Genomic DNA, 21,929 nt, shown 5'->3' with positions numbered 1-21,929 from the left:
GTCCTTTCATCAAGTGAAGGCTGAAACCTTATGCAAAATAATATATTAATTAGTTGTTAACTAATTTTAACATTTACAGCACAGTGATACATGAAACCTCATACTTGTTAAAAGAGACTGGAATATTTTTTCTGCATATTCATTCTGCTGGGATTAATTAAGTTTACCATATTTGACTAATCCTACTGCTACGTAGCATTGGTTAGTCTTTGCAATTAGAAGATAAATACAGTCAAGAGTTTAATGTGAAGTCACATCAATAGTCCATGGGTGTCTGGGCCTACATTATTTTTTGAATCAATGAATACTTTACAAAATTAATTATGTTTAAAATTGAGCGAATCTGTATTTAAATTCAGTTACTATAATTTTTAAGTTCACTCAGGCTATAGATATTCTCCAATGGTACTCTCTTTCAAAATTGCTTTAAATTTTATATGAAGTTATTTTAGGTACAACTGCTATATTAAAATAATAGCAATTAAAACTTGTGTACTGAAATGACCAAGATTGTATTTTTCAGTTCTGTAACAAAGTGCGTGCTTTGGAAATTCATCATAGAATTTCTCAGCACCAAGACATTATCGGTACTACAGTTGTAACTGATTTCCACATTGCTATCCTTGAAAGTTTTAAAGAAACTCACAAAAAAAGCTCTGGAGAACAACCCCAAATACATTATGACAAGATTTGAATTTAGGAAGAAAAGAAGCTCAGTGAGAAAAACCTGCTCTAGGAAAAGGGTTTGACCCTGAATAGCGCACATGCAGGCAGTGCAAGAAGTTTGGAACAATGAATGTGCTAATAGTGAATCTACTTGACTAACAGGTTAAATATGAACATTTATAGAATTTCCATGTAACTTTTCTCCAGTTTAATCTTTTCTCTTTTAGTCTTTTTGTAAAAACAGTCAAACCTCTGATAAATTTAATCAAGTGAAAAACTTCGTAGGTTATCAAAGCAAGTCCTATTTCTATAAATTGCCATGAAAGTTGTCTGTATCTTTTTTCTTGAATTGCAATTACAATTAAATACCTATATAAGAATGAACAGCTTTAATCTTTATCTGTGAGCCTAGTAGAGGTTAGTGTTCTTAAATGAGACTGTTTCAGGAAAGAATATGTGGTAAAGAATGGAATACCTTTTCCCTTTTTGTGTTGTGTTTAGGCAGTGTGGCGAGTAGAATACATTAGTTTTTTACATGTTAAAACTGGAGAAGAGATTGTTTTGTTTTGCTTTGTCTTTCTTTCCCTGGGTTTGGTATGTGTCCATTTCTGGGGAAAAGAAACCTGCATTGCCTCTTTCATTGTCATGTAATACATGACAACACAGACATGTAGTACATTGTCATGCAGTAGTTACTTCCTGAGGAAGCTACATCCAGGTTGCTGGGATGGAAATTGCTTGATGGTTTTCAAAAGTTGTGGGGAAAGACAATGTTGCAACAAGTTCACGTGCACAGATTTATTGGCTGTAGCTGTAGCTGATGATGTGCATTGACTGTAGCAGTGAAAATTACTTCTCAGGAGAACAGGAACAAAATAAGAGACAGAAAAGAGAAGGGATAAACTCTTATCAGTGGCCATCTGAGAGACCCTCAGATGAGCATCCTTCCCTGTGTGTCCTCTTAGTGCAGCATGTGGTTCTCCCAGTAATAATTTTCCTATAGTGACTATATGGTTTTCTCTGGGACCTGCTCAAACTTCCGTCTGGTTTTGTGTGCATATGATGCTACTAGTCATACCTGGACCATGCTTATATCAGGGGCAGATGCTGCATGATACTGTATGCATATTATTGGGTCCCCTAGTGTTAAACAAACCTACAACCAAAGAGAGGAAAATAGGGAAAAAAAGAAATGATATTCATTCTTGCGGCAACCCTTTCCCATGAGAATTCACCCTGGCAATGTTGGGTTTGCATTTGCTGTGGGCATAATCACATGAAAGCAACTGAATCAGGAAAAATATTGCTGTAGAGGCTCTGGAAGTGTTTGACCTGGTAGTTTGGGTAGAAAGTTGCTGAGCTGCTAGTGGATGGTAGGTTGCAGGGTTGCAAGTAGAAAGTTCTGAGTGATGCTGAGATACCAAAGTCATTGCGCAATAATCACGTTAGTGGTAGATTTGAAAACGTTTGTGAAAGGCAGGTGTCACAGGGGGTAATGTATAGTTTTTAGTAAGTGCTATAGAACCCGTTTTAGCATCAAAACAATTAAATGCTATGGTTTCATGGGTTTTTCTTCCCCAGAAGTTTGCATTATCTTAATGTAGTTTTGTCCACTTTTCTGACACCATACACGTTTAGGCATTTTGTTTCTATTATTAACAAAATTTTCCAAGGATTTATTATGTCATATTTTGGCAGCTCTCCTAAAGAAGAAATCTGTTTCCTTCCTTTCTTTTAACATCATACTATTACAATTCTGTACACAGTCACAATATTTCATGGCAGTCATTGAGAGGTTCTTTTGCTTGGCACTTTCTTGTGTTTCTTCTGTGGTCTGCCCAAAAGTATGTGCCTGGGGAAAAGCATAGTCTGCGAAAATCAGCCACTTATCAGGTTTCTGTAAGTGGAGTCACACTGCTCAGCCATTTCTGTTTGCCGCATCTTTCCTTTGCAGCACATTCTGTCTTGAGCTGGTAAATGATGTTATTGATCTGTGTACTGTTGATCTACACAAAAGAAATTAAAGCTTCATTTGTTCAGGCTCCTTACTATTCTATTTTTTTCAAACACATATGCCCCGCTCGTGACCCTTTTTCCTTCTTCTGATTATTTGCCCCGTTAGGACAGCCACCACAGAAAATGTAGGCTCACCAGATGTGCTGCCCTTTGCTGACCACCCAGTGGTCCTTTGTGTGACTCAAGGAAAGGAGGAATCCTGCCCTCCAGAAGGAGCGAATATTCTTCTCCATTATCATCTGCATGTTCCTGCTTGGTAGCAGATAAGGTCAGGAAGAGAAATACCCTTCTTCCCTGCAGAGTTTTGAAATACATTTTTCTCTCTGAAACATCTCGTGTACTTCAGCATGCAGAGCTACAGTTACTACTGTGCTGAGCTGCTGTACATATTTTGCTTCTCACTATGACCCCCTTCTCCCTTCTTCACTTTCAAACACTGATCTTGATGGGTTCCAGTTTTTGCTGTTCCAGTGGTTAATTTCCTTTGCTTTTAAAATTTTACTTGTTTGTTTCTCATTTTGAATTTGTCTGTCAGTTCCCAGCCTTCAGAATTTACTATATTTTTTGCTAGATTGTTTTCTACCTGTTTTGGTAGCTACCAAGTTTTAGACCTCATGTAGGTTTTGTTTTAGTTAACCGTATCTAGAAACAAAACTACGTATTTCATTAATGGAAACTAGAAGTAAACACTTAAACACTTTTGGCAGAAAAACAGAACTGGAATGGGAACATAGGGAAAAAATGATTATTGAATAACAATGCTACAGACGCTGCAGTGAAACTATGTTTGTAATTTTAAGCACTGCAATTAATTGATGGGGAGAAGAACAGTAATTTAGAACTGTAGTTTCAAGTAGAACTTATCTAGAACTTCATGCTATATAATTGTTTGGATCTCTCTTGATTTTCCACTTTAGAAATCCATTAACTCTAGTTTACTTCAGAATTCTGTGCTGTTATGTAGCATCCTTCTGAAGGGAATGCAGCTTTGACTTAGAGTTAAAGGAACTGCTACTGCTGTTGTAGGTTTCTGCTCTTAATGTTTATAGACAAATCTCAAAAGGGGAACATAGTGATAAGGAAGGATGTATTCTTTTTCTCTGTTGCTTTTCAACTGTCTCACTGAAAAAGCAAAGGCACAGCTTATTGTCATCTGATCCTGAATACACATGCCATTGTTGGTCTATGTAGAGTTTTGTGAAGTTGTCTTTCTGCTGACAGACTCCTACCAGAATTGTAACAGGATAAATCCATCTTCTTGACTAATTAGGCTCTTCTGTGCTTGAAACAAGACCAGTGAGATGCAGCAGGAAGAGGAGAAGTAATATGAGGAAGAAAATGTTAAAATCAAGTTATAGAGTGAACCAGTGTCTTTTTTTATTATTATTATCCTGCTTATGTGTTCAGGAATAATCTCAAGGCCGGTGGAGATGATGGTCGCTAAGTCACGAAGTCCCCTTTTCCTATACGAGGGAGGACCAAAAATTGCTATAGAGAGTTGGGTCACTACTGATGTTCTTTGGGTTACCCGTTTCCAGTCCTGTATCCCATTTAGCAATCTCATTCAATGAAAGGAAAGATTCTGCGGCTTGGAAAGCACCAGATAGTACACAATCAGCACATTCATAGGTCCCTTATTGCACAGTTATTTTATTTTAAAGTATTCGTCTTCCTGCAGTCAACCTGTTTCTATTCTGTCCTCTTTTGCTAATGGTTGTGGCTAATTTTTTGGCAGAGGCTGTAATGAATGTTTGCTTCCTGATGCCATTTAATCCCAGGTTTCTACACAAAAGGAAATGGTTTATTAGTTTGAAAGCTTCCCATGAACAAGAACAAGTGATGATTTACAGGGTTGTTTACTACCTCTATGATAGTCATTAAGAAATAAAAGCTGATGTTTGGTAAAAATTAGTGAAGTAAGATTTTATTGTGAGCATAATTTTGTGAAGTAAATTACAGCAAATTTTTTCCTTCTTGGTTTTTATTATCAAGGTTTGTGATGTGCCCAACATAAAAAAAAAAAAAAATTGTTTTTATATAAACTAAAATTTAGTTTCATGTATATTATATCCTGTTGCTTCTGAAAATTGATCTTTCCTCTCACAACTCCCTTCTATCTATTAAATCTACAGTGCTTTCTGCTCATAGATCGATTGGACTTTCAATTCTTGTTCTGAAACCTTACTTTACTCTAAAGTCAGGGAAGATATTGTGTCATAACTGCTTCTTTTTCTTTTTTCTTTTTTTCTCTTTTTAAAATAAAGTACATTTGATTCTAAGCATAAGAACATAAAAAAAACTTCCTGCAGGTGCAGAGCCGTTGTCCATCTACCTCTGTATTCTGTCTCCAAGGATGTCAAGAGGAGCTGCTATTAAAAGACAGCACACAAGCTTGATCACTTCCTGTGGTCTTTTCCTTTCATACTTCCCCAGTATCCACAGTTGTTCTAGAAATGTCAGAGGGTACGTCCCTGCACTGTCCTTTTATTATTGGCTTATGGACAAGTAGTCCAGGAATTTGTTTAATCTCTTTTGAACCTGCTGGTACACTATGACCTCCTGTGGTGGAAAGTTCAAGAAGTTCACAGTCTGGTATATAAAGATGTACTTTCTTTTCATCTGTTTTAAATCAGTTCTCTACTAGTATCATTGAGTGCCCTTTTGTTCCATTATTGCAGGGTTCGGTGAACAATGGGCCCATCTTTACCTTATCTAATGCTTTCATAATTTAAGACTTTTTAGAGGTGATTCAGCACAGAAGGTGATTTTAGCACTCAAGGAATTTTTTGTTTTAAGTGGGGGGCATGTTTTGCTCTTTGAATGTTGCCTGGCTTTTTAAAGTCCAAGTCAGAGGGTTTGACTTCTGGAATTCAAAACGTGGAGTGGCAAAAACCTTTATGTATTTGCATCAATTACTCTGCCTACACAAAGTTTTTACATATGGTTTGTAGTTTGTATAAATACCCTTCTGACACCTTAATGCATACATTGTATTAAATCATGAACATAGTAATTGCAGAAAATTTGTAAGATTAGTAGGTCGTGTCAATTATGCTATGAAACTTAGTTATTTGTTTAGAAAAACTAGGGTATCTTCTTTTGTACTATTATATACATAGACAGCCTTTGAAATCAGTAGCCATAATCCAAGTGTTATTCTTTCCAAGAGAAAATCTTTAATTACCTGTTAATACTCCCTTTACACAATTAATGTCTGAAAGCAATCTTATAATGTGTTGGCCCACTTAGTGTGAATATTTGTAGTCTAGCCATTTAATTATGGGATCAGAGTCTTTCTTGAATATACTGTGAAAAGGTAGCACTATTTTCGTACGAGTTTTCCTGTCATTACATGTTTGTAAGAGTCTGTCTTGTACTAGAGATATTTCATTAACTATTGCTCTATTAATGCTGTGTGTCCAGAGCAGCACTTTTCCATAGTTCAAAGTGAAACAGCGCACTTAGATCTGCATGCCTGCATCAGCATTGAGATATCATACTCCTCAAGGGGGGAAACTGTTCAGAATAACACTGAGTGGTTTTTCCATATGCCAGACAAGTTATGATTAACCCTTTAACACAATGTTATGAAGTCTGACTAGCTGTGGAAATAGTGAGTCGCAGTTAGAACATAACTTGTATAAAACGAGTGATTAGTATATTTGTGATACAGTTGTTCTCAGTGAAAAAAGCAACAACCTCTGTGTTACTGTATTTGGAAGGAAGGACAATTCAAAGTGGAAAATATGTTAAACTTTCTACTCTAAATACCCATCAGGTTTAAAGCAATGTCACTCAGAAAAGCAACTGTCAAACCAGGAGGTTGTTCCATGGGCTCCAGACCCTCTGCAGTACGTGGCATTGGAGTCCAAATGAGGGATCTTTCCACCAGTCATATCTGTGAACTACCAAGTATTATCTACTTCATGGCAGTTCTCCTAGGTCACAGTCATTGGTATGGTTCAGAGCCTGAAGTGGCCAGCATATGTCTGGAGATGCTGTGACGAAATAGCCATAGTTAAAAACATTCAGATTGGATTTGATTTGAAAAGAAAAAGAACTACTGTGCAGTGAAAATTATTCCATTTTGCTAGATGTGTAGAGATGCATAGCTATAATTTTATGCTGTGTCCTATGTCAAGAATGAATTTCTGTGAGTGATTGTGATCATTGGTGATATCCCACACTGGACTGTCATCAGGCCTATTGGTGTCCGTTCACTCTAGTCGCATCACTGCAGCAATCTGTATTGGAAGTTTCACTGCGCTTCTGAAAGTAACTGCATAAAATCTGCAGAAAAATTGTCCATTACAAACCCATGTAGACAGCCAAATTATGGCAGCTCATCGTCCTTTAGATTGCCATGGAAGAGAACGCCCGCTTACATAATTGATGAAAATCTGGCACTTCTGAGAGAAGAGATGCCCAGAGCAGCAAACACACTCCAAGGTTGGATAAGCTCTGACAGCCAAGAATCATGGGCAAAAGTCCTGGATACCTCTCAGTCAAAGCTAGAAAACCACAGGCTTCCCTGTAAGACATTAACCAAAAGTGAATGCTACGTACCCTGATGTATAACATCAATGCCCAAATACTCATCTCCAGGGTATGGAAAATGATAAGCTTGTCAGAAAAGCCTGAGAATCAAATTTCTAAAGCAATCCAAGTTCAGATCAGGACAAAAAGGCATGTTTTGACTAGTTAGTGGCAGTGATGACTCACATCAAAGATTGCTTCCAGCACAATTTCAAAGCAGCTACAGGCTTTGTGGTTATGGCGTGCTTTGGTGGAACAGTTTGCTTTTAATAGTGTCAAAAATAGTGCACTGTAAATTAATATTGCATTTACTGATGGGTACACATGCCAAGTGTAGACATGCAGTGACACATATTAGCAACAGTGTTCTAGCTTTTGGTCGGCCCTGAAATGGTAAGGCAGTTGGTCTTGATGATCTTTGAAGGTCACTTCCAACTCAACTATTCTATCCTCTTCTTTTCAGTTCACTCTTTCAGGGGGTGGTTGTATTCTTCAGAGCTTGGCATCGCTGTTTGTTAATATTTATACAATATTTATATATTCTGTTAATTCTTAGAAAAGAGTCATGAAAAAAGTCAAAGGCTGCTGTACATTCTATGACTCAGTCCTGAAATCCCAAGTCTTTCTACCTGAAGAACCACCCTGCATAGAAGTCTTTGAGTATCATTTTCTTATAGTATCAAGCTTATATGTAGTGACTTTTGAAATACACTGAGTGTTCCCAAGCTTTGCATATTACTTAGGTGTGTTCTAAAGATGAAAGGTAAAGACATTACATTTCGCGGTACCTGGGGAGAATACTTTTGTGCCATGGTGAAATCAAAAAGGAACCTCTGTGATTTAACGGAGCTCTCAGCTTCTTGAATCATTAGACCATTACTGGAAATAAAGAACAGGAATGTTGCCAAGAATCAGGAGCTATGGATAGGAGCATTTTAGATGAGAGATTCTGTCTTAGCAATCCAGAGATGACTGATACCTCTTCTGCTTTGCCATTGTTTTCTCAGGCCCAAGTTTCAAAACTGTGCATTGGCTATCTCCTGATGCATATTAAGCATCTTGTGTTTATCTATATGCCAGTATAAGAATTGGCAGATAACTTGTTTTCAATCGTTATTTAACATGATTTCAATCTAGCTCAGCCTGTTTGATGCTGAGTAACTGAGCATTTGAGGTCAAAGAACCTATCTGTCATCTATCTGGACTTCTGTGAGGCCTTTGATATGGTCCCACATCACATTCTTATCCCTAAACTGGGGAGAGATGGACTTGAGGGGTAGACTGTTCAGTGGATAAATAATTGGTTGGAAGGTCGCAGCCAGAGGGTTGTGGTCAGCAGCAATATGTCCAGGTGGAGGCTGATGATGAGTGGTGTCCTCCAGGGGTCCATCTTGGGACCAGTGCTCTTCAACATCTTTATCAGTGAAATAGACAATGAGACTGAGAACACTAAGGAAGTTTGTTGATGACACCAAGCTGAGTGGTGCAGTTGATACAACAGAAGGGAGGGATGCCATCCAAAGGAACCTGCCTGGACAAGATTGAAAAAGGGGCCTGCTTGAACCTAGGTGAAATTCAAAAATGCCAAGTACAAGTTGTTGTATTTGGTTTGGGGCAATCCCAGACAAGGGAGAAGAGCAGCCCTGCTGTAAAGGACTTGGGGATCCCAGTGGATGAAAAGCTTGGCATGAGCCAGAAGTGTGCGCTTGCGTCCCGAAAGGCCAACAGTATCCTGGGCTGCATCCAAAGAGAGGTGGCCAGGAGGGAGATGGAGGTGATTGTTCCCCTCTGCTCTGCCCTTGTGAGGCCCCATCTGGTCCAGGCCGCAAGAACGACATAGAACTGTTAGAGAGGGTCCAGGGCGCTGGAGCACCTCTCTTAGGGAGAAAGGCTTGGAGGAGCTGGGTTTGTTCAGCCTGGAGAAGGCTTTGGGGAGACGTTATTGCTACCTTCCAGCACTAAAAGTTAGTGGAGCTAAGTGATCTTTAAGATCCCTTCCAACTCAAGCCATTCTATGATTTTATGATTCTGTGATTCTACAATCTAATGATTCTGTGAATGCATAGTGTCAAGGGGAGTTGAAACTTCTGTAAAGTCTCTCTATTTGTAGTTGTGGAAGGTAAAAATTCTGCATTTATTTTAACCAAGGAAAGAAGAGGAGTAGCTTACAGAAATGATACTTGTTCTTAACAGTATTGCAAAAGTGGAGCTGATACTCTAGGTACAGCTGAATATCATGAAAAATATTGCAATGTACCACATTTTTTTTTCTGTGCTTAGTAGTCTGTTTTATGTTAAATTGCAGTAGTGTCATATTATACCTTATATCCACTGATGAGTTTTAGTACCTGGCATATACCTCGTGAGTCAGATGGATTGTTTAGTCTGGCTATGTAGTCAAGCTGTATTCAAATATATAAAATATTCAAGTCCTGTTTATGGGAACCAATCCAATTAGAGAAGGATAACTTTTTATTTTCTAATCACAAAATTTTCACGAATATGCAAATGACTTCTGCCCCTAGGTCTAAACTTAGAACCAATGAAACCTTGTTTTCAAAGTCACTGGGACTTGCAGGTATTTGGAATATTTCTCCCATAAATAGGGCTCAGGATTCTTCTTAAACCATTTTTTTTTAAGAGGAGACATGTCTGAGACAGCTGGTGTTACATGCCTTCATGGTATTTTGCCACTGGTCATGTTACGTCTATATTACAAGACCTTTCACTTTTGTTCTTAGCACCTAACTCATTCAACTTCCTCCCCAGTGCTGATACCTTTTATTGTGACATAGAGGAAAATAAGATTCCATAACATGATTTATTTTCAGCAAAATCACATTTGCTTTTACATATGTTTTTCTTAACTCTTAATATACTTGCTTATGAATTTTTTATTATTATTTGGTCTGCTATTGCTCCAGGAATTGAAACTAAACCAACTCTATCATTTTTTTTCCCAGCCTTTCAAAGGCATTTCCCTCTTCCAGCCTGACAGAACATTCTACATCTTCCCAAGTTTTGAGATGATAAAGTTAGCTCCCTCAGTATCACAGCTGATTTTTACCAGGCCAAGAAAATTTGAAAACACCTTACTTACATAATACTCCTCTTACCTAGACCAGGTTTTTAAAACCTCTTACTTACTGTTTTATTAACATCTGATCACAGTTAAAGCTTTCAGAGAGGACTGAAGAGATATCAAATGTTTCTGTTCTTCTGTTTCCTTATCCTATCTGCTGATACATTGAAAGAGTAGAGTAACAAAATTTTTTCTTTGGTTTTTTTGTTTTGTTTTGTTTTTGTTTTCCTTTTAATCCTTTGTGGTTCTGTTTTGTTTAGTGCCTGAACATTTTGGCTCTGTCCCTGTTTGTGTGTACTTCTATGTGATCACTGAAGAGCTTGGGCTTCTGTCAGATTGGTCTTTTTCTGTCCTTCCTAGATACGTCGATAATATGTTTTTGTACTTTCAGGGTATATCAGGTAAAATTGTCACATCTGTATACAGTGCAGATTGGGCAGGAAAGTAGTGAGGTACAAGGATGTGGGCTGCAGAAAATGCCAATGGAAAAAAATGATAAGACTGTGAGAAGAATGCAGTTGCAGTACAAAGCAATGAGAGCTGAGCATAAGGGATGATTGGGCAGCACCAAAATGTGATCAGGAAGGAGCTGGATTAATATTAATGGAGGAATTAGAGAAAGATGAGTGGAGAATAGAAGTAGAATTCCTTCTCCATCCAGTTCCTTCTCCACGATGGAGAAGATGCCTCCACATTTTTGCAGGTACACATATATTAGGGTTCAGTTTTAGTTATGCAGTCATCACATGCAGAAGTGAAGGAAGCAAACTGACAATGAGAGAAGTAAGCAGCAAGTTACTGTTGCTACTTGGGAACTGTCTGAGTTGAACACTGTGGGTGTAGATGGTAGATGATGAACAGACTTGTAAGTCAACTAAAACGACTGGAAATGCTTACTTAGGGACGTAATACACAGGCTGGTACATTTCCAGAAATGCCTACTTAAGTATGCGTAATCTGTCTCTCAAATCCAGTTATGCTTTCTCAGATATGTGATGGAGTTTGGAACATATGCGTACTATCAAATACAGAATCTTCTACACATGTAACGAAGGAGTACCTTCTTCTGGTACAGTCTGGGATATGCCTATGGAGAATTAGTTCCATAAAATTAGTGTGGATACTGATGCCCCTTTCCAAGAAGCTAACAGTAAATTCTACTTATGGGCTGTGAATGTCTGAAGTTACTTTCTATGTCCAAATATATGTAGTGTTTTAATGGAATTTGACATACACTGTATAGATACACATGAAGTATATTTTTTTTAAACCCTTTTTTTTAAAATGCTTGTCTGAATTGGGGATTTTGGTATAATCTTATGTAACTTTATATAATCTATGTAATATTCTGTATTAAATGGTGATGTTTTAGTGCATCAAGATGAAAGAAGTCTCTCTGCTTTACAATTCCTTAGACCCTGTGGAATGATTTAGCAAAGTAATTGTTTTGCAATACAGTTTGTAATCAGAAACCACTAATCACAGGAGAACTACACTCTTAACTGTAAACAGGATGGTTAATACAATAAAACCTTGAAAAAATAAACTTCAAGTCAATTTTGAAACGTTAGAGTACTTGTGAAGTTCTTTAATCATGAAGTTGTATCTTGAAACTGCACTTTTTAAATTAAATATAATGCAATTTTCCCAGCACTTTCTTAAATTAATTCTTCCAAAATCAATGTTCCTCAGTGGTTAACAGAAGCTTTCCTGTTTTTTAAAAAAAAAACACACAAAACCAGACAATATATGTCTTTATGCTGAACACAGTTCAAAATAAATGTTATTTTTGAGTGTTATTCCAGAGTGAGTTTGACATGCTTCTTTTTTGTCTTGCTGTCTTGCACAGGTGTCATTTTTCTTGTTCATCATTTTTGTGGTGTATACCATGCTGCCCTTCAACATGAGGGACGCTATAGTTGCCAGCGTCTTGACCTCTGCATCTCATACGATTGTGCTGAGCATCTGTCTATCAGGTACAGCTGTTATAAAGGAGCACTTGGTTTGGCAGGTAGGTGCTTTGTGAAACTAATGATTAATTGCGTACTTAATATCCTAGTAAATGAGTTTCCCAGCTGGTAATTCTCGCTTCATTTCTGAATTGCCTCAGACTCAATTCATAGCTAGCCACTTTATAATCCTGAGGCTGTCAGTAATGTTACCTCTTGCTGAAACTCACCCTTAAAGGGTAGAATTGACAGCCACACACACTGTACTTACTACTGTTAAAATTATCATTGATAATAAAAAATTCTGCAGTACAGCCGTACTGTGGTAGGTGCGTTGCCACACATCTACATAAAACACATTGCTGCTCTCCTCACCTCATCAAAGCCTAACTTGTGGGCTTAAAAAAAGAATTCTTCCAGGTAGGGAAAAGCATTGCTCCTTAGAGTAACCTCATCTGGGTTTGCTGGAAAGAGACTGCCCTCTTAAAGTCCAGTGCAGGGCTTGTCCTCCTTTTGTATTTCTCAGACCTTTTATAGGAATTTTACAGGTTTGTCCTGGCCAGGCCCACTGACTGAAGAGGGCAGACTGACTGCAGACATCTTGACATTTAGAGAATGTACCTGTATTTGCAGTTGGGTTTTGGCTTGTAACTCGACTGTGATCGTTTTGCTAGAGGACATATCACAGAGGAATGATTAAAAAAAGTATCCAAATACTGTGAGTTGTTTTTCCTCTCTGTTCTGGAGAATATCTTTCAAATGGTGAAATATTACAGTTTCTATCATGGTACTGTGATGAACCTAGGTGTCCTTGTTAGAGATCTGTAAAAAAGTAAATTTCGTTTTGAAAAGCATGTACATGCTTTTTCCTATATTTGTGGGAAGCAGAATTCTTTTAACTTTTGCATCAAAATTGCAGCAAAACTTAAAAGTAAATGCATTTTTATAAGTCTATCAGAAGAACAAGGAAGGCAGGCATTGTGTTGTTTCTTCCAAAGAGCATGAAGTGTGAAGCAAGTCGTTGCTACTTATTGTTTAAGTTACGTCAACTTTGTTTGAAAAACGTGCCTCCGAACATAGCGTCAAAATTACACTGATTTTACAAAAGTAAATTGCCTTGTAATTAGTAGTTCAGGAAAGTACATTTTATTTCCAGACATGGCTGCAGACCTGTGTTATCTGGAGTATTGCAGCTGAAGTCTGATAAATAATAGATGTTCTCTGTAGAAATATTCAAATAGTGAGATGTGTGGTTTTGCATTTCTCCACCTGATTTGGGTTAGTTGTGTTTGTTGCTGAGCTTGCTGAATTGTGCTGTGTGTTAAGAAAGAACTCTGGTCATCTGCAGTCAAAATATAATTTTAATAATTCATTGATATGGTTATTGTTAATAGTATTTGAATAAGTTAAGGAGAATGTTATTCTTGGTTTCATGTTGACTTACGGGTTTTATTTAGGGTGTCGAAACATATTAATGCGTTTGCCTCTCTTTCCCTAGAAGCATTTTAGTTTAGAGATGCTGTTTACAGAATTTATTTTTTCTGGCCACTAAAATTAGGTGCAACTAAAGCAAGACTTTTAGAAGATGCTACATTTAGAGACTGAATGTCTCTAGAATCAAAAGAAATAAATTATGGACTCTTGTGTTTTTGAGCCCTTCTGTAGAAGAGTGGAATCTTTGAGAACTTTGTAGATTTGTTAAGAGTATTTAATTTCCAGGATATTATTAATTTTCTATTCCCTCTTTGCAAAATGCATGAAATGTTCTCTATGCTTTGGCAGTTGAGGAAAGCGCTGAGTGCACTGAGCTGTCATGGGTGTTGGGCTTGGTCATGGAAAGGTCTGACTGCCATTATCGCGGCTCACTGTGCCCTCTGTATGCATTTAGATTACTGTTCATATTATGGAGTGTAAGCAGAAAAATGTTTTGTGTTCTTTTATTTGAGATGAATAAATAAAACATAAACAATTGGATTAGAGATTGATTATACTGAAAAGAGAAATAACGTTGGTCAGTGATACGCCTCAAGTTGATATACGATAAATATATGCAATTAATAAAAAGCAGAAGTGGGGTATAGTTATTTAAAAGGCTTGTAATATTGAATCTTTTTTTTCTGAAAAAAAGAATGTTATTGAGGCCTGAAATGAAGCTGTTTCACAGAGCCCAGTCACTAAAGCCCTGAGTTGAGGAACTAGCAGTACACTGACATTTGAAAGCTTAGAAAAACACGCTCAGGGCTGAGCTCAGTAAATCTATGGTTTGGGAGCTACACTGAGCTTTGACAAAAATATATTATTTTGATTTCAGGGCTACTGGTCCATCTCGGCAAAACAGAAAAAAAAAAGACATGCAGTGAATTGTGTTTCTTCTTTCTGGCAGGGATATATATATATATATATATTTGTATATATATATTTTGTAGAGAGCTAGTATGCACTTAAGAAGCAGAAAACTAGTAGTATAACAAATCTTCTGGTGGGTAAACAACAAATTTAGCATATATAATGTGTATATATAGCACGTACCCTTCTGTAAAGAGTATGTGCATCTCCTTAAAAGCTGCTTTCTGCATATTAGAAGACTGATTAATTTCCTCTGAGTTTTCCATTCTCTGGGCTGAAGAAGTTCTTTCAGTCTTTTTTACCCCTCTGCTGGACTTGCTTTGATTTTTCAGCATCTTCCAATCACTCTGGCTGCTAGCCTGTAGTATTTTGGAAGTTATGCATACCTTTAGTCCATCAGCAGAGGAAAATTGGTGTTCAGAAATATGTGCTTATGTTGAGCTTAGGCAGACCCTATCTTACTGGTTTTGCCACTCCTTTTGTTGTCTTTTGTCAAGTTTTACACCCAAAATTGGGTTTGGTAAAACTGAAGGGCTTAGCATGCTTTGATGATCAAGTGTTGGTTGCAGTCAGAGGTATTGAGGTAAAAATCTCCTGCTGATGTAAAGAGTTCAACTTTTTCTCCTTGTTACATGACTTATGTGTGTCTTCTGGGGAGGTAGGATCATCCCTTTTGTAAAAATTGGCAATGATGGAGACCTTCTTTCACAAGTCTTGACATTTTTTTTCATTGTTGCTAAATGTTTGTGTTAAAATCTTGTTTCTCTTTCCTTGTAGGAAGTTGTCTGGTCTTGTTATCTAGCTTTCATCTGCTTGCAGACCCAGTAGTATCCAATTTCTTTATATTCCATGAGAGTACTTCTAGATTATTATGAATTCACCTCATAACCTTTTTGTCAGTGAAATATTTATTTTAGGCAACCCTAATCAGTTTCCTACCTTTATACTAGTTCAGTCCTCTATCACTTTCACAGCTCTTCTCTGAGTCCTCCCCTGTGTTTCATCAACATTTTCCTTGCAATGTGGATGTTAGCAATAAGGAACGCTCCGGGAGAAGCCACAGCAGTGCCAAATGCTGATGGGGGCTCAGCCCACAAAGGGGTTAGTGTGCGGCCCTGCTCAACACAGAGATGTGGGCTCTGCTGTGAAATCCCCAGCTAGTCTCTGCTTGCAGCTCTGTGCAGAGCTGAATGCACAGGAATGGGATCTGTGACAGCAAGGAGGAAAAAAGAGCCCAGTGTTCCAGCTTCAGCTTATAAAAAAGCAACTGTGTATTGGTTTTTTGTTTTTTTTCTGTTGACAGTATTAGTCCTAACCTTATCGAGGCACATGATCCTGGAATCCAGGACTCTCCCTCTTTTCACATGAACATCCTACTACTATACAGAGAACCTGTAATGTGGGTTTTCTGTCTGCTCCTGGAAGCCTTGTGGTCAGGACCGCTGCAGAACACATCTCCATTTATGCTGTTAAGGCATTTGGCTCAGAAGACTCCAATGGCTCAACATCCTTTTCAGTTATTGCTGGAATGAGAAGAATTTCACGGCCGTCCCTTACCATAAACACATAACCTATTTCTCCCCAAACCAGAGCAGATTCTGATCAAATAGTTGTGGTTTTCCTGCTTTATTATCAACTGCTCAACCATTCTGATCTCACGGTGGTCTGATACTATCAGTAAAAGTCTTTTATTTTTAATTTTTTAAAAATAAGCTAACCAGTAACCTTAAATGTGCTATGAGGTTGGTTTTTTTACTTTCTGAACAGAAGAATTTATTGGCCTTGTAATCCTTTTTCCTTGTTATACCTAAATATTTTCCAAACTTTGGCTAACTTGCCACAAGCTGTCACTCATGTTTTTTTCTTTAAACCAGCGTTCCTGACTTTTTTGGACCTTTTTTTTTTTTTTTTTTTTTGCATGAGGGGGGCAGCTCCTGGCAGCATTGAAGAAGTGGTCCCTTCTAAAGGCACAAATCTGTAACTGTGTCAGCATGCATATATATGTATATATACATACGCATTGCTTTGGACACTGTTCAAGAAAGCATACAGCAAAAAGAAACAAATTTTAATAAATTTTATTTAAGTAGTGTTTGATTTTTACTTCTGTTTCCAGTTCCTTTCTCCTAGCCTGGATAAATTCTAAGGTGATGTTCGGTCCTGGTGGACAAAAACAAATGGTAAATGAAAGTTCTTTTAATTTAGAGAATATTTGAATTGGGAATTTCCAAGGCCACATACATAAGGCCTTGTGCATTTACCATCAGCTGGTTTGAGGTCTTTGATTTCAAGACAAATTGTATCCTATGTGCTATGGATAGATAAAGATAAAGCCACTGCCGTATACTTAGGTGATCTGCTGGTACATGCACACTAACTAGAACTCCAAGGGATATTTTCTGTTTGACTTCTGATTTGTGACCTTTTTATTTATTTTGAGATTCATAGTGACTAAGAAATTGGTAATGGTATTCTTTAAAAATAAAGCTGTGTTTCCTGTTTTTTCCCACCTATTGTTGCATTTTGTTTGACGAGGAGGGTTTTTTTGGTTTATTTTGTTTTTTTTTTTTTTATTTTATTTTCCAGAATAGGCCATGGACATTGATTTTTACCTTAGCAATCAGGCAAATCATTCCTGCCTATTTGAATTGAAAGCTTTTTTGCTCCCAGTTCCCGGAAACCTCCTTGTTCTTGTACAGAGGGGTTGGTGGCCCAGGGGCATCTTTTTGAAGACTAAATCTTGTGGATACTCCTCAGTGTGAGGCAGGTTGTTTTGATAGCACATGACAGCTCTTCCTCCTTTTGGCTACTCAAAAGTCTGCTGTTGGGGTCCTAGTGGTTGGCTCATGAAGAGTTTCCAGCCTCCGTGAGCTTTTAGCAGGTACCTCAAAAAAACCACACTGGTATAGCTGCCTCTCTCTGACTCCTGAGACTTACGCAGTCCTGTCCCAGGAGCCCAGCAGTGCAATCCTTTTGGCTTGTGTTCTGTATCTTCTATCTTTTCTAATGTTACCGGTGGTTTTCCACTGTGTCACATTTCTTCTTAATTTTTTAAAATACGATCTGTCTGGAAAAATCATGTGCTTTTTCAAGGGAAAGTGGTTAGTCTGATACGATCTTTCTTGCACACAACTGCTGTACTTTATTCTGTTTTCTTTTAACTGTCATGCTTTTCATGATCTTTTCCTTCAAAAATTGTTCAGAAGTCTGGCACAACACTCAAGTGAGAGTCTAGCAGGGCTATAATTGTTTAGATGTTCTTTCCTCATGCATCACCAGATTTAGTTCTTAAATTGTATGCTATCATGTTTAGATCATGCGCTGCTGCACCTGTTGCGATGACTTACCACTGCTTACAGCATCCCTCTGCTTCCCATCCTGCAGATAGTCGTTGTGGTGTGGAGGCTGACTCCAGTAGACAGACGAAGGCAGCGCTGGCAGCCCCATCCTGCTCCTCTCTTTGGCCATGCACTGTGGATGTCCACTAATGAGAACACAGCTACGCCCGTAAACACCACGTGTGCCCCTACTCAGCAGCTGAGCTCAGACTCTCAGCAGCTGTCCTCTGATCCCAGTCTCCCCAGTGGCTGGCACCTTGACACAGGTGCCCTCAAGTCTGCAGCCCCGCTTCTGTCAGACAGGACTCCCCTGCCCAGCTTCCAGGCCACGTCACCAGGCTGGCTCTGGTTTGACCTATGCTGGTGTTCACACATGGACTTGTACCCCTGTGCTGGCTTCAGTTTCTGCCAGGGGGCCCAGTGCCCGTGGCCTGGCCCCAAACCTGTGTACACACGCTTGTGCATAGAACAGAGAATACTTCACTCAGGAAAAGAAGCAGAAATTGAGTTTAATCAGCAGACCGGACAGACTGTGCTGACCAGGCCCAAGGCATGACCAGGCAAACGTACAGACCAGCAGCCTGCTTACACACAGGCTTATCTCCTTAGCCCTCTGTTTTTCCACTCTTGTTCCTCCCCAAACCACCACAATGCCTCCCTTTCTCTGCCTTTGATTCCTCCCCTAACCATTCTGTAATAAGTCTTGCATCATCCTGCATCCCCCAATGTGTCCCAAACCCCTGGCAGTGACCTCTCTTAGTCAGAAAGGTGCTCTGAAGAGTTGCTCTCCATGACTTGTGGTTCCGCCTGGACACTGGGCCTGAGGCAGTCCTGGGACAGTGCTGGGATGGGCCCAGGCAGAGTATCCCATCCTCTAAGCCCTTAATTTGGGCTGCCACCTGTCCTTGTGCCTCTGTGCTCCTGTGGGCTTGTGGAAGTAGGGTGATGGTGCCTGGGATGGGCCTGGCAGTACAGTGGCGTTGCTAAAGCTTCTCTGCTGTTGTCAGTCTGTGCTCCTCTGTGTGTGTGTGTGTGTGGATTTTTATCACTTAACCATAATTACATGATTATTTCTAGCAAGATTCACGAGCTGATGTTTAACAGGTGCTTTGCAGTTCATACATGAAATCTCTGAAAGAACCATTCTTTGTCCAAATTACAAATATTTACTTTGATCTAGTTAGCTTTTTCAGCGTTAATATCACTTCATTTTTCACTGCTAATAGTACTTCTTATGCTTTTATGTCTTGTCAGCTCCTAGAAATAGATATAACTGGTGATATCAGGCAGTGGACCAAATTTTCAAATGTGAGAAACTTTAATATGATATCTGTCATGTGCTCTGGGATGGTCTAAGCAGCATGCACCATATAGGCCTATGTGTTTTGTTTAAACCACTGATTTAAACTCTTCTGTTAATCAAACATCTTTAATAGGTGGTGATATTTAGATCAAATGTTTTCTGTAACATGAGTGCACAACAGCAAAATACTATACACAAATTATCAGTATTGACTGGATAAAAAAGAAGAAAATGTACAGCTCTAAGGCTCAGAAATAGAAAGTTGGTTTATGCTGTTATCATGCAGATACAAGAAAACATGTTTATAGAAGAAAAGGCCAGAGAGAAAGATAGTGTCTTTCAAGTACATGCATTATTATGTAACCTCTGAGGCTGTGAAGCTACACAGTGAAAGCATAAACCACACAGGAATTTTAGTAGTCTAAATGGCAAAAAGCAGTGGGTTGAATTTATCTTACAGTATACTTGTACCTGGAATGCCGCTTTCTGAAGGGGATTGGCTGTTCAGGAAGATAATGCAGCTCACCTCTTGCTTTCTACTGCAATTACACAAACTGAGTTGCTGTTATTGCTGCAGAAGAGCCAGAAGAGAGCTACTGCTGTCCCGTCCCTCACGCTTTTTTCCCTTCTCTCTCCCCACCCCGGCAATGCTCTGGCTCACCAAGTTGTGCAGCAGCTGCCAACCTGTTCCAGAGGGGAATGCTGTGCCCTGCATAGTGTGATACACTAGGCATATTTTTACAGCTGCAGATTTCTTTGTCCTTGATTCTGTGCTTAAATCTGGGCAGGTATAGAAATGCCAGCTGCTATGTTTTTTAATTCCTTTTTACAATCTGCAGATACACTCTGGATTGCACTTCTTCAAGACAATCTGCATAGTTTAGGTATGCTTGTAAAGAGCTTCCTTGCTTAGGAGACTATAGATATGTAGGAGAATTCATAATTCCCTTTTGTAGTATTCAAGCATTAACATGGAAAATGTGAACATCCTCCAAAAGGCTGTAGCAAGGAGACCTGCAATACTTCTCCTAAAGGTTACAATTTTATTTTAGCAGATTTAATTTTCCAGTATAGAAACTTATTTGATCAAGAAGCCCACAGTCCTTCACTATCTTAACTGCATTATGAAATGCTTGTGTTAGAAGACTTGATCTTGAGGCTGTTTCACTTCTGTAAATGTAAGATGGTGATGATTGGAAATTCCAGTACTTCTGGACTGGAACAGAAAGCAGTGTGCTCTACCAGCCACACCTTTGTCTCTTGCATTACAGTGCTATAGCAGCAACTACATTCTCACCATACTGAATACATTTTGCAAAAGAGTTGTATCCTATATTGTTTTAAGGATGACATTAACATAAATAACGTAAAAGTGAAAAGGTAAAACTATGCATTCCTAGTTTTGTTACAGTGTCCTTCTAGGTAATTTTTCTAGAGTGAGAAATATTTAATTCCTTTAATTAAGTTATTGTTAGGTTTGCTGTTTTCTTCCATTTTCACAGACATTGTCTAGCCTTTTCAGTTATGTCATACTTTTATGGCTTGGTATTCTGTGTCCAATTTTAAGTGAATTACTTCTTACAGCAGCTGAAGCATAAAATTCTGAGTGAGATACTCACTGTAGACGTGATGCCTCCTCATTTTATATAGTCATAGAGTTGTTATCTATCCTTACACATTATTTTCAAGAATTCAGTAGTAGAAAAATGCCTTTCACTGTCAAAACGTGGATACACTTCCCTATCATGTCAGCCAGTTTCAGTGCAAAATAAAGCAAGCGGGATCAGGAGCACAGACACCTTGTGCTGTGAATTTGGTGATTAAGAATTCAGCTGACATACCATTTTCCTCAAATGACTGACTTCCTGAAGTTGCATGGTCCTCAATCTCTCTGGAGATATCTGGAATAGATACGGTCTTATTTGCCCTCTGCTCCCCTGCAGCACCGTAGGTCTCAGCTGATGGCTAGGCAGGAGGATTCCTTCCTCTTGCAGTCACCTTCCAAGAACTTGCACTTCTGTATATTCTTGCAAGTCCTCACTTCCCTCTCCCTAATTTTACCATATTTTAATCCTCTGTCTGTTTCAGAAATGCTCTGGCTACGGAAATACCTGACTTTTAATTAACTACAGCCTCCAAGCACCAATCTTGTAGGCACTGTGGGAAAAAGTAATGAAACCAGTTAATGCTCAAAAATAAATAAAAACAAGCAGAGGAAAGAGGCAAACAGGTTAACACAAACTGTTTTTTTTTTGTTTGTTTGTTTGTTTGTTTTCTTAGCAGCCTTAACTCTACTTCTATTAAAACAGGAGCTGTTCTCTGTCCTGGGAGCTAAGTGTCTTGCTGGCTAACCAGCCTATGCTCTTAACAACCTTCTTCCTTACCAAAACAGGGCTGCCAGGTCTCAGCTTTCTCTGAATAGTTCCTGACATGTTCTTTCTCCTAAGGTATGTCATGGCTCTGGGAAAATGGTGGCTAGCCTGTCATGGTTTTATGATTTTCGGTTATTGGTACTCCACATCATAACATCATGTAGTGAATGTACCTGGTTCTCAGAAGAGAAGGACTACTACATTCCCCACGGTACTTTGCTCCTCTGTTACCATTTTCCAGCCAGAGGGAAAAGATAAAAGCTCGCAGTATAAAAACTTGCAGATCACGAGACCTCGTCCCTTTTTCCGCCGTCTCTCGTC

General features: G+C 38.7%; 1 protein-coding gene across 2 annotated transcripts in view; it reads left to right on the top strand.

Moving 5' to 3' along the window:
- ADCY2 (adenylate cyclase 2) overlaps positions 1-21,929 on the top strand; it is a 213,148-nt gene that overhangs the window by 54,532 nt on the left and 136,687 nt on the right. For both annotated transcript variants that reach the window (XR_002435543.1, XM_021388084.1), the window contains exon 3: positions 12,150-12,311. Coding sequence is in view for 1 of the 2 variants with exons in the window: in XM_021388084.1 (XP_021243759.1) it covers positions 12,150-12,311 (162 nt within the window). In the remaining variant the exon portion in view is untranslated. The remainder of the gene's footprint in view (positions 1-12,149; positions 12,312-21,929) is intronic.

The sequence above is a fragment of the Numida meleagris genome, chromosome 2 (genome assembly GCF_002078875.1).
Source record: "Numida meleagris isolate 19003 breed g44 Domestic line chromosome 2, NumMel1.0, whole genome shotgun sequence".
Classification (NCBI taxonomy): Eukaryota; Metazoa; Chordata; class Aves; order Galliformes; family Numididae; genus Numida; species Numida meleagris.
Note: the sequence above shows the minus strand (reverse complement) of the source record. Positions and strands in the feature narration are given on the sequence as shown.